The sequence below is a fragment of the Felis catus genome, chromosome A3, assembly GCF_018350175.1.
Source record: "Felis catus isolate Fca126 chromosome A3, F.catus_Fca126_mat1.0, whole genome shotgun sequence".
NCBI lineage: Eukaryota > Metazoa > Chordata > Mammalia > Carnivora > Felidae > Felis > Felis catus.
In genome coordinates, this window is record NC_058370.1 from 99,627,008 (window position 1) to 99,639,653 (window position 12,646).

General features: G+C 39.0%; 1 protein-coding gene across 3 annotated transcripts in view; it reads left to right on the plus strand.

Moving 5' to 3' along the window:
- Positions 1-12,646, plus strand: part of KCMF1 (potassium channel modulatory factor 1) — a 78,961-nt gene that overhangs the window by 37,124 nt on the left and 29,191 nt on the right. Inside the window, exons 1-2 of one of the 3 annotated variants that reach the window (XM_045054488.1) lie at positions 3,152-3,218; positions 11,500-11,667. In XM_045054488.1, the coding sequence (XP_044910423.1) occupies positions 3,167-3,218; positions 11,500-11,667 (220 nt within the window). In that variant the 5' untranslated portion in view covers positions 3,152-3,166. Of the gene's footprint in view, positions 1-3,151; positions 3,219-11,499; positions 11,668-12,646 lie in introns of those variants that run through there. The other 2 variants (XM_023251819.2, XR_006595703.1) reach the window with 2 other exon arrangements.

A 12,646-nucleotide genomic window follows, 5' to 3' on the forward strand; every position in this document is an offset into this window, starting at 1 on the left:
AAAGGGGCCAACTTCCTCTGCACTGAAAACCTTTAGAGAATTGTAGAGAATTTAACTTCCCTCTTTGACAAAATGAGTAAGGAACTCAGTAATATAACGTCCAGCCCCTGCCTTTCTGTCCGCTTTTTGGGGCAAATTTGAACCGGCTTTGAATCCTCCTTAGCCACAGAAGAAGATTTATCACACTTTGCAAATACCTCATCACTTTGTTGTGAGGATTAATAAAGTAATATAGGTAAGCTTTCTGGCTCACAATAATGATAGAAGTTGCTACCGACACCACTAGAGTATAGCTCTATGTAGCAAAGATTTTTGTTCCTTGCTGTATCTGGCACATATTAGATACTCAGTAAATAATGAAAGGATACATGGATGCCCCTTATTGTCACATAGGACAGAACTTGTAGAATTCTACCTGAAAACAATAAAGTAAAACTGAGTCTCGGTAATAAAGGGTTGTTTTAAATTGCCAGGTAAATGTATCAGTTTCAAGCGAGTCTACCAAGTGTGAAGAGCAAGCATGCTGCACACTCCTCCGTGTTTTCCATACTTCAGTGTTCCTCTCGGTCACTCTGGTTCTCTTCCTTCTGAATCTTGCCCCTCCCCTCCCCCGAACTGTGTACCTCTTTCTCATTTCTCTTTCTCTGCCCTTGGACTCTCTTTATAGGTCTTTTCTTGAATGGTATGTGTTTGTATGAGTTTCTCTACTCAGTTTTCTCTTCTCTTGACTTTCTCCCTTCACCATCGTAGAGATTTTTTTAAATAAACATGTATAGAGTTTTGGTGGTGGTGGTTGGTGGTGGTGTGTGGGAAACTCCTGGAGTTACTTCACCTTTGCAAGCATGATTGAATTTCCTCTGTGATTCTTTAATAGACAGAAGGAAAGCTTTTCACTCCTGATCTAAGCTCCCAGATTGTGAGAAGCATTTTAAAATTTGTCTTAAATTCCTTCCTCCTGCAGTTTTGCTTCTGGAAATATCCTTTGACCATCTTCTTTAATTCTGGCTACTTCTGCTTTTCACTGAGTTACAATAAGTGGTTCATTAATTGCTTCCATGTTCATCTGAGATCCTCTTCAAAGGGTTGCATGATTTTTCAACCACTTAATTCAAAGAACCTTTTCTTGGAAATTGCCCTTATCATTATAAAGTTGTTTTAATGACATAGTTCTCTGTGCCATTCTCAACATTAATTGTATTATATAGCATTTGCAATATAATATACTGGGTTTTTTTTGTTTTTTGTTTTCTCTAAGTCACGCTTATTGGAAATGCAAGGGCCCTGAAGTGCCTGAGTGGCTCAGTTGGTTGTGCATCTGACTCTTGATTTGGGCTCAGGTCATGATCTCACAGTTTGTGAGTCCAAGCCCTGTGTCAGGTTCTGCGCTGACAGTGTGGAACCTGCTTGGGATTCTCTCTTTCCCTCTTTCTCTGCCCCTCCCCTGGTTGCACTTGTGTGCATGCTCGCTCTCTCTCTCTCTCTTTCAAAATAAATAAACATTAAAAAAAAAGAAGAAGAAAAGAAACGCAGAGGCCCTAGAGAGATAATACTTAGATATTTTGCTAAAGTAAAAAGAGGGTCTTCTCCCCAAATTACCTGGCACTAGAAGTCAAAATAAATTGTCATTGACAAATACTATGTTATATAATCCCAGGCCTTCAAATTCCAGGAGGGTTCTTTCCTTTTGTGTTCCTTGTCACTGTATTCCTTGACAGATCACTGCCCTTTATTGACCTTCCCTTCCCATCAGCTCTTCCCTACCTAAAAATTTATTGAAAAAAGAAAAAGCTATATCACCCTTTGGGTTTTTCCTTTTTAAAGATCTGTAAATAGGGGGGCGCCTGGGTGGCTCAGTCGGTTAAGTGTCCGACTGTGGCTCAGGTCACGATCTCACAGTTCATGGGTTTGAGCCCTGTGTCGGGCTCTGTGCTGACAGCTCAGAGCCTGCAGCCTGCTTCTGATTCTGTGTCTCCCTCTCTCTCTGCTCCTCCCCCGCTCATGCTCTGTCTCTCTCTCTCCTTCAAAAATAAATAAAAACATTTAAAAAAATTTTTTAAAGATCTGTAAATAGGGGTACCTGTCTGGCTCAGTTGGTAGAGCATGTGACTCTTGATCTCAGCATTGTAAAGAAGTTCGAGCCCCACATTGGGTGTAGAAATTACTTAAAAATAAAATCTTTAAAGCAAATAAATAAACCATCATAAATAAATATAGCAGCCTCTTTGTTTCATTTTAGAAAATTAAGGGGAGAAAAGACTTTACATATTATGTTAGTGGCTTTTTAAAACTTTATTTTCTGTTCCCACTAGAGGGCATTCTTTCCTCTGATTTTAATTCATAGCTTTTGTATATTTATTTTACAGAACTGCTAAATAAAAAGATAAATGTAGAGGCGCCTGGGTGGCTCAGTCAGTTAAGCGTCTGACTTCCACTCAGATCATGATCTCACGGTTCACGAGTTGGAGCCCCACATCGGTCTCTGTGCTGACAGTTCATAGCCTGGAGCCTGCTTCATTCAGATCTTGTGTCTGTCTCCCTCTCTCTCTGCCCCTCCCTCACTTGCATTCTCGCTCTCTCTCCAAAATAAATAAAAGTTAAAAAAATTTTTTTAAATAGATAAATGTTGAGGATATGAATGTGCTCAGATACACCTCTTACAGATAGGAGTTGTCAGAAATACACCATTCTCTTCATTTAAGTTTCATCTGTGCCAATATCAAAATTGATGTCAAACTATATTTCCTAGCATTTTTACCTCGTAAGTGAGCTTGGTTAGATGGGGGATCACAAATATCCCACCATAACTTTATGATGCTGTTTGTGTAGTTACATTTTACAGACCAGTGCTTATCCTAATTTATGTTGCAATATGGCTAAAGCTAGATTATTCAAAGATGAGTTTGCGTATTTTATTATGTGGTTAACTCAGTTTTTGCAAGCTGTATTTAATATAGGGCAAACGAAACCTAAACATATTTTGTTAATCCAGTAGATCTCAGTGCTGACACCCAATGGTTTTCCAGCCTTGCCTCTCAAGGCAGTATTTTATTTGACAGTATTTGAACTCTTGTTTCTGTTGTGACATCATGCTTTTCTGCAGGAACTTTATCCTTAACATCTAATCAGAGGCAGCTCCATTCTTCTATTAAAGAATTGATAATTTGACATGAGCCGCATATATGTTCTGTTCCAGACTTTCCTGAGCCTCCTGGTACCAGGTACGACCACAACTGCTAACCAGGAGGCTGTGCAGCAAAGAGCTAACTTTTTTTCCTCTAGTTGGAGCCGTAGATTGTGTGTAGTTGACACTAAGGAAGCAAATTTTGTTAGTCTGTGTTATTAAAATGAATTCAGACAGGTATACTCAGAAGGGACTCTAAGTGGGAAATCTGGGCTCTTTGTCAAAGCTAAATGAGATTTGGTAACTCGGAGTGGGAGTGGGGGGCGGGGGGAAAGGGAGACTTGGTCGCTATCAGGAAACTGCTGCAGAGCCTGTGTATGCTTCTGTGCTTTTGTTTGCATATTTAGAGCTACATGCAAGTAGAAGGTGGTATGGAATCTTCTACAAACTTAAGATACTGACTTAATTAGGTATTGATTTAAGCTTATGTTGACAGATTCGAAGAATTAAATTAGAAGTGTTAAATGGCAGAGCTATTACAATGAGAAGGGCAGGCTGTGTGGAAAACTGATATAAAACATTTTCACCTCCTTGATTTTTTATTCATAGTCCTCTAATCACAGAAATCCTCCATAGCGTATTTGACAGCATAGATAATTTATAAAGCAACTCTTATGTTTTAAGAGACCCTGCTAAGAACTTACCTATCATAATGTTTGATGGTATGGCTGAACTGTATATTTGTGTTTGAAATAATAACTTTGAATCATAAAAGTTGTGTCTATCGACTTGAAGTTAGGAAACATACATTTTAGAAACGACTCCATGGGGCGCCTGGGTGGCTCAGTCGGTTAAGTGTCCGACTTCAGCTCAGGTCACGATCTCGCGGTCCTTGAGTTTGAGCCCCGCGTCAGGCTCTGGGCTGATGGCTCAGAGCCTGGAGGCTGCTTCCCATTCTGTGTCCCCCCCTCTGCCTGCCCCTCCCCTGTTCATGCTCTGTCTCTCTCTGTCTCAAAAATAAATAAATGTAAAAAAAAATTTAAAAAAAGAAAAAGAAACGACTCCATGAAAAATAGTTAATATTATTTTAAAAACAATAACAACAGCCCTATTTCTTAGGATTTAATTTTTTTACGTAGTCTTTACACCCAACATGGGGCTCGAGCTCACAACCCTGAGATCAAAGGTTGCATGCTCTACTGACTGAGACAGCCAGGCATCCCAACACTGCTGTTTCCTAAAGATCTGACAGTTACTAAACTCCAGCTTGGTTGTAGGTGAAGCCTCCCACCACCTCATACCCTTATCTCTTAGGAGAGCTATGGGCATTTTTTTTTTTTTAGTTTATTATTAAAAAAAATTTTTTTTTAATGTTTGTTTATTTTTGAGAGAGATGGAGACAGAATGGGAATGGGTTAGGGGCAGAGAGAGAAGGAGACACAGAATCTGAAGCAGGCTCCAGGCTCCAAGCTGTCAGCACAGAGCCTGCTGCAGGGCTTGAACTTACAAGCTGTGAGATCATGAGCTGAGCTGAAGTTGGACGCTCAACCTACTGAGCCACCCAGGTGCCCCATTCTTAATTTTTTAAAGTTTATTTACTCAGAGAGAGAGAGAGAGAGAGAGAGAGAGAGAGAGAGAGAGGCAGGGAGGGGCAGAGAGAGAGACGAGGAGAGAGAATCTAAGCAGGCTCCGCACTGTCAGCACAGAGCCCGATGTGGGACTTAAGCTCATGAACCATGAGACCATGACCTGAGCCGAAATCAAGAGTTGGCTGCTTAACTCACTGAGCGCCGCAGGCACTTCAAGATCATGGGCATTTAGATTTAGATAGCCTTGAATTATATCAGAAGAGTAAAACAGGCAAGGGATAAGCACCAGCAGACCTTCCTACTGAACGTGATGGATGCAGTTTGGTAGCATCACCATCCAGGGTTGCCGTAAGGTTTGTTCACGTTATATTGGTCAGCCAGCATCCCCACTATGGGAAGGAAGGTCAGGCCTACACAGTAACGTCAGATGGGACACACCAGAAAGTTAGTGTTCAAAGCTGGGTTTACCTTTCTGGCATCTTTTTAGCACAGTTCATGCTACATTTGTTTGGCAAAGTTATTGTATCCAGTTAGATTAAACTTCCATTTGTGAATCTAAGCAGTTATTTACTGCTTTTCAAGATTTTTATGTTTTATGTTTGTGTTTTATGTTTAAAGCGTTATCATGCCTGGCAGCTGTTTTGAATGAGCAAATTTTGAAGTATTCCATCCTTTTGCTCAAATACCATCTTTTCTGTGAAGCTTTCTTGCCCACACAATTTTTCTGTTTTCTGCTTTATTTTCCTCCATAGCACTTTCTTCTAACTTGCTTTACAGCTTCATGTGTTTTTATACCTGTCTTCACCCACCAAAGTGTTAGCAGCTTCATAGGGGCGGAGCTCTGTCTGTGTTGTTTATTGCTGTCTCCCCACCACCTAGAACATAGTAGGCACTTGATATTTATTGAATTTGCTGGAAAACTACTGGCTTGATGCCATCATTTGGCTTTCAGTGTAACTTGGTGAGATCTCAGTACATCTCTGGAAATCTTAACAATCGTGAAGGATATTTTGAGGACTGATTTAAGAGGTTGTATATAGAGGTGCCTGGGTGGCTTAGTCAGTTAAGTTTCTGACTCTTGATTTTGGCTCAGGTCATGAGATGGAATCCCTTGACAGGCTCTGCACTGAGCGTGGAGCCTGCTTAAGATTCTCTGTCCGCCCGCTGCCCCTGCCCTATTTGTGTAAGTGTGTGTGTGTGCACATGTACTCTTTCTCTCTCTCAAAAAATAAAAATTAGAGGCGTCTGGGTGGCTCAGTTGGTTAAGCATCCGACTTCGGCTCAGGTCACGATCTCACAGTTCGTGAGTTCGAGCCCCGCGTTGGGCTCTGTGCTGACAGCTCAGAGCCTGGAGCCTGCTTCACATTCTGTGTCTCCCTCTCTCTCTGCCCCTTCCCTGCTCATGCTGTGTCTCTCTCTGTCTCAGAAAATAAAATAAACGTTTAAAAAAATTTTTTTAAATAAAAATAAAAAATAAAAGGTTGTTTATACTATTACTGATATCAAATTGTATACCAGAAAGAAAATATGATAACCTAGTCCTACCACATTTGAATAGAATAATGTAAGACCTTCAGGCACACCTGGCTGGCTCAGTCAGAGGAATGTGTGTGATTCTTGATCTCAAGGTCATGAGTTCAAGACCGCTCGTGTGTAGAGATTACTTAAAAATAAATAAGTATTTGTTTTAAAATTTAAGACCTTCAAGGGCACCTGGGTGGCTCAGCCTGGGTGGCTCAGCCGGTCAAGTGTCCAACTTCGGCTCAGGTAATGATCTCATGGTTCATGAGTTTGAGCCCCACATCGAGCTCACTGCTGTCAGTGGAGCTCACTTTGGAGCTCACTAAAAAAAAAAGAAAAAAATTTTTAATAAAATAAAATTTAAGACCTTCAAATGTTTCTTCTCATATGATTCTCACAGCAAACTTAATAGATGAAGAAATGTAGTAGAGTACAATAAGTGGTTTGCCTAAGAGCCCATGGTTAATAACAAGAATCCATGTTCTTTTTTAAATAAAAACTTATTCAGTAAACATTTATTGAGAATCTGTAATCTGCCAAAACTATGCCAGTTTTCCATCTTGAACTGACAGCCCAAGGGTTGTTATAAGCTTTGTTTTTTGTTTGTTTGTTTTTTATTGAAGGGGGAGGAGACTTGAAGAAAAATTGAGGGATAGTTGAGGACGTTTTTCAAATAAATGTAAAGGAAAAGAGTGGTACTACAGATCCCCTCTGCTAGATGTGAAAGTATTACCTTTCAAGATCGCTGAGTACTCCACTCCCCCCAGAGGAAACCACTGACCAAAATTTTGTCATTCCCTATTTTCCTTTTATAGTTTCACTACATGTTTGATTTCCTAAACTAGATGGTGTTTTTGAACTTTAAACTATATATGTTCTTTGCAGGGCGCCTAGGTGGCTCAGTCGGTTAAGCTTCTGACTCTTTCATGATCTCAAGGTTCGTGAGTTCAAGCCCTGCATTGGGCTTCATACTGACTGGAACCTGCCAGGGATTCTCTCTCTGCCTCCATCTCTGCCCCTTCCTCGCTCGCTCTCTGTGTCTCTCTCTAAAAATAAATAAATAAATAACTTAAAACATATATGTGTGTTCTTTGAGACTTTCTTTGATACATCTGAGATTCTTGAAGTCTTTGCCTATGGCTATGATGCATTTTCTAATTCATTCTGTAATAGACTGTTGATGGGCCTTTGGGTTGTTAACATCCCCCCTCCCTTACCATGTTGCAAAAACTGCTGTGAACATTCTTCTCCATTCTTCTGGTACACATGGACAAAAGATTCCCCAGGGAATATACGTAAGAGTGAAACCTCAGAGTCATTGGAATTGCACATATTTAACTTGACTAGAATGTGAACAAAATTTTCCAAGTTGTTGTGATGATGTATGCTACCACTAGCAAAGTAGAAGTGTTTCTGTTGTATCTTCACTAGCACTCAAAATCATCAGATTTCTAGGTTTTTGCCAGACTGGTAGGTGTAAAATGATAGCTCCTGAAAATTTTATTTGTACTTCTTTGATGACTGATGAGATTGAGCATCTTTTCATATATTTATCGGTCATTTGTGTTTGTTCTTTATAGTGCCCATTGAAGTCTTTGCCCATTTTTCTCTTTTTTTTTCTTTTTTCTTTTAATATTATTATTATTATTTTGAGAGAGAGAGAGTGGGGTTGGGAGGGAGGTACAGAATCTGAAGCAGGCTCCAGGCTCTGAGCTGTCAGCACAGAGCCCAATGCAGGACTCAAACTCATAAACCATGAGATCATGACCTGAGCCAAAGTTGGACACTCAAACAACGGAGCCACCCAGGCACCCCATTTTGCCCATTTTTCTATTGGATGTCTTCTTACTGATATGCCCGCATTCTTGATGTATTCTGAATACCAAACTGTTGTCTGTCATGTATGTTGCACGTATCACCAGTTTCAGGGCCTTCTTGCTTTCCATCACTCTAGGGCATTAGAAGGTAAAGAAAAAGTCTTAATTTTAATGTGGTTTAATGTCTCTCTTTTTGGTTTCGACCATATGTATGTGTTTTAAGAAATTATTTCCTACTCTGAGCTCATATAATTATTTCCCTATATGGCCTTTGAGGGATTTTTTGAATTAAAAAAAATATATATATATAAATATATATTTATATATTTTAGATATTTTATAAAATATAAATTTTATAAATATAATTATAAATATTTTATAAAATATATTTTATTATATAAATAAATATGCAATATATTTTATTATAATATATTTTAAATATTTTATAAAACATTATAAATAGTATAAATATTATAATTATATATATTATAAAGTATATTATAAATATATTATAAAATATATATATATATATTTTAGTTTCCTTCGACATTTCTCTTTAAGCCATCCAGAATTGGTGTTTGTGTATGGGATCTGTGGAAGAGATCTGATTTTATTTTCCCCACATATGGATGATCACGTGTTCTACTACTCCCTCCTTTCCCCACTGATCTCTAGGGACTTTGTTGTCATAAAACAGATTTCAACATGGGTGTATCTGTTTTGGGCTTTCAATTCTCTTCTCATTGGTCAAATGATCTGTGTCTGTGCTGATACCATCCTGTCTTAATTTAGCTTTATAATAGCTCTTGATATGTTAAGCAGATCCCTCCATCTTATTTTTCTTCAGGAATACCTTGGTTATTTGTGGCCCTTTGTAACTTGCATAAAAATTTGAGTCAGCTTATCATGTCCCACAAAAACTTCTTTTGTGATTTTGATTAGAATTGCACTGAATCCATGAATCAATTTGGGGAGAATTGACATTTCATTTCATTGAACCTTCTCTTCCGTGAACTTGATATTATTATTTTTTTTAAGTCCTTTAATGTCTTTGAATATACATATACTTTTTTTTTAAGATTTTTTTTTTTTTTGAGAGACTGTGCACATGTATGCATGCACAAGGGAGGGGCAGAGGGAGAGGGAAACAGAATCTTTTTTTTTTTTTTTTTTTTTAACGTTTATTTATTTTTGAGACAGAGAGACAGAGCATGAACAGGGGAGGGTCAGAGAGAGGGAGACACAGAATCTGAAACAGGCTCCAGGCTCTGAGCTGTCAGCACAGAGCCCGACGCGGGGCTCGAACTCACGGACCATGAGATCATGACCTGAGCCGAAGTCGGACGCTTAACTGACCGAGCCACCCAGGCGCCCCAGAGGGAAAGAGAATCTTAAGCAGTCATTGCCCAATGCAGATCCCAATGTGGGCTTGATCTCATAAGATCGTGACCTGAGCCAAAATCAAGAGTCAGACACTACTGACTGAATCACCCAGGTGCCCCAAGATTTTTTTTTTTAAAGTAATCTCTGCACCCAGTGTAGGGTTTGAACCCACAACCACGAGATCTAGAGTCACATGCTCCACCAACTGAGCCAGCCAGGCATCCCTGAATATATTTTTACTGATTAGCTTTATAAAGGGCCATTTTTGGTTAAAGTTTTTTATATTTATTTTGAGAGAGAGAGAAAGCACCCGTGGGGAAGGGACAGAGAAAGAAGGAGAGAGAGAGAGAGAGAGAGAGAGAGAGAGAGAGAGAGAGAGAGAGAGAGAGAGAGAATCCCAAGCAGGCTCTGCACTGTCAGTGAGATCTAGGAGATCATGACCTGAGCCAAAGTCAGACACTTAACCGACTGAGCCACCCATGCATCCCATTTCATAGGCATTTTTTTTAATGCTGTTACAAATGCCATATTTTTTTTATTGTGGTAAAACATAAAATCTATCATTTTAACCATTTTTTGTACGTACAACTCATTGGCTTTAAGTATATTCACATTGTTGCACAACCAACTCCAGAATTTTTCCACCATCCCAAACTGAAATTCTGTACCCATTTAACAACCCTACCCAGTCCCTGGTAACCACTTACCTACTTTTTCTCTGAATTTTACGAATCCTAAGTACCTCATGTGAGTACAATCTTAAATGACATGTTTTTAATAATAAATTTTTCTTTTTTGGAGTTATGAAATACAACCGATACTTTATTAAATTAGTTTTTATATTTATCAACCTTGCTTAAAATAACTATAATAATTTAGCTGTATTGGGTTTTTGCATAACCAAGCATATTACTTGTGAATAAGAGGCTTTTCCTACTATTATGCCTGCCCATCAAGTTTTAAATTCTAATTAATTTTTTTATATTTAGATGTTGTTTGCTTCATTTTCAAATCTGTTGGTTGCCTCTTCTTTTCAAACTTCTCTTTTATTTACTTTAACCTATTAACTATTACCTCATATCCAATTCTGATATAAACTCTTTCCCAGTCTGATTCGGCTGTTTCTGCTACTTCTTTCTCATGGTGCTGTGTGTGTGTGTGTGTGTGTGTGTGTGTGTGTGTGTGTGTGTATTTTGTGTATGGATTCATGCTGTGGAAGTTTATTTCTGCCAGAGGCTTGGTGGTAGTGTTTGCTCCCTTAGGACCACTTTGTTTGTTTGTTTGTTTGTTTATATTTTGTTTTTAAGTGATTTCAACACCCATCATGGGGCTCAAACTCACAGCCCTGAGATCAAGAGCTGCCCGCTCCACCAAATGAGCCAGCCAGGCACCCCAGACCACTTTAAACTAAACTCTTCACCTGAGAACCATTTGGAACCATTTGTTAGTTTAAATTTGGACTCTTCACTCATTACAGGGCTGGGCTGGTTTGTGGTTATGATTTTTCAGGGCTTTTTGTTGTTGTTTTGTGCCAAGCGGGTGAGGGAATTTCACTAGGGCAAGTTTTGTAATCCCTTAGGGAGGATTTCTGGCTTGCCCATGCACTGAGAGTATATTAGGGTCTCAGCCTTACAAGGAATTGCTTGTTAGACACTCCACCTTTGGCAGACTTTGGTATTCACTTCCTGTGCTTTGTCCTGCAACGCTGTGAAAATCCAAGCTCAGATTTTTACCTGCTTTGGTAAATGAATGCTTGCCCCCTTTAGTGATTCTAGTTACCAGTTCCTCTTTCACTTGGTTTTTATCCGCCTGCTAGCTCATCAAGGCATTTTAAAAGTTGATTTTACATTTTTATCAAATATTTTAAGTTATTTTCATGAGGAATGTAAATCAGAGTAACAAATCCACCACAGTGTCAGCTATTCCCGTATCATCTGACTATGTTGTTTCTGGTCATTTGGGAAAGGAAATTTGGGGTTAAATCTGTACTTAAAAAATGTTATAAAAAAGAGATGGAGTGGGGCCTATTACAGCTGCTAATTAATGATATTTCTTTTTTTTTTAATAGGTGTCAGCTGTGATGCATGTTTAAAAGGAAATTTTCGAGGTCGCAGATATAAGTGTTTAATTTGCTACGATTACGATCTTTGTGCATCTTGTTATGAAAGTGGTGCAACAACCACAAGGCATACAACTGACCACCCAATGCAGTGCATATTAACAAGGGTAGATTTTGGTACGTATTTATTTCTCATTCTAATGGGTTGTCATTTAGAATTTTGTGTGCATGTGCGTGAAGAAGTTTAAAGGCAAGATGTTCTAAAACTATTCCCGACAGCATACATTAAAAATAACATGACTCTTACTTTTGTATTCTAAAGAATTCTCATAATCATAGCTCAACTGTTCATAAAAGCTATTCAGATATCTATCTAGAAAACTGACACGGTATGAAATGGAAGGAGCGCCTCAGTAAAATAAATGAACTGTTCGTGCTAGCAGTACACAAGTATTCTTGCTCTGGCTGCCAGGAAGCACAGTTTCTGTTTCTGCAGTTGATTAGAAGCCCTTGTTAATCCGTAAGAAAGGCTATAAATGTTTCATGCTATAATTTCTTACCTAGTCGGCACTTGGGGTTTTTTTGTTTTGAGAGCGAGAGAGACGCACGCATGAGGGAGGAAGAGAGAATCTCAGGCAGGCTCCACACTCAGCACGGAGCTTTTCTGTTTCTAGCCATCATAGTGGGTGTGAGGTGGTATCTCATATGGTTTTGATTTGCATTTCTCTGATGGCTAATAATAGTAACCATCTTTTCTTGTGCTTACTGGCCATTTGTATATCTACTTTGGAGAAATGTCTATTCAGATCCTTTGTCCATTTTTTTAATTGGGTAATATGTCTTTTTATTATTGAGTTTTAATAGTTCCTTATATACTCTTTATACAAGTTCCTTATCAGGTGGATGATTTGCAGAAATCTCCCATTTCATGGGTTGTCATTTCACTTTTTTGATGGTATGTTTTGAAGCACAAAGATTTTCATTTGTTGTTGTTGTTGTTTATTTATTTTGAGAGAGAGAGAGTGAGTGGGGGAGGGGCAGAGAGAGGGGGGAGAGAATCCCAAGCAGGCTCTGTGCTTGTCAGCGCAGAGCCTCATGCGGGGCTCAGACTCCCAAACCGTGAGATTATGACCTGAATCAAAATCCAGAGTCGGAT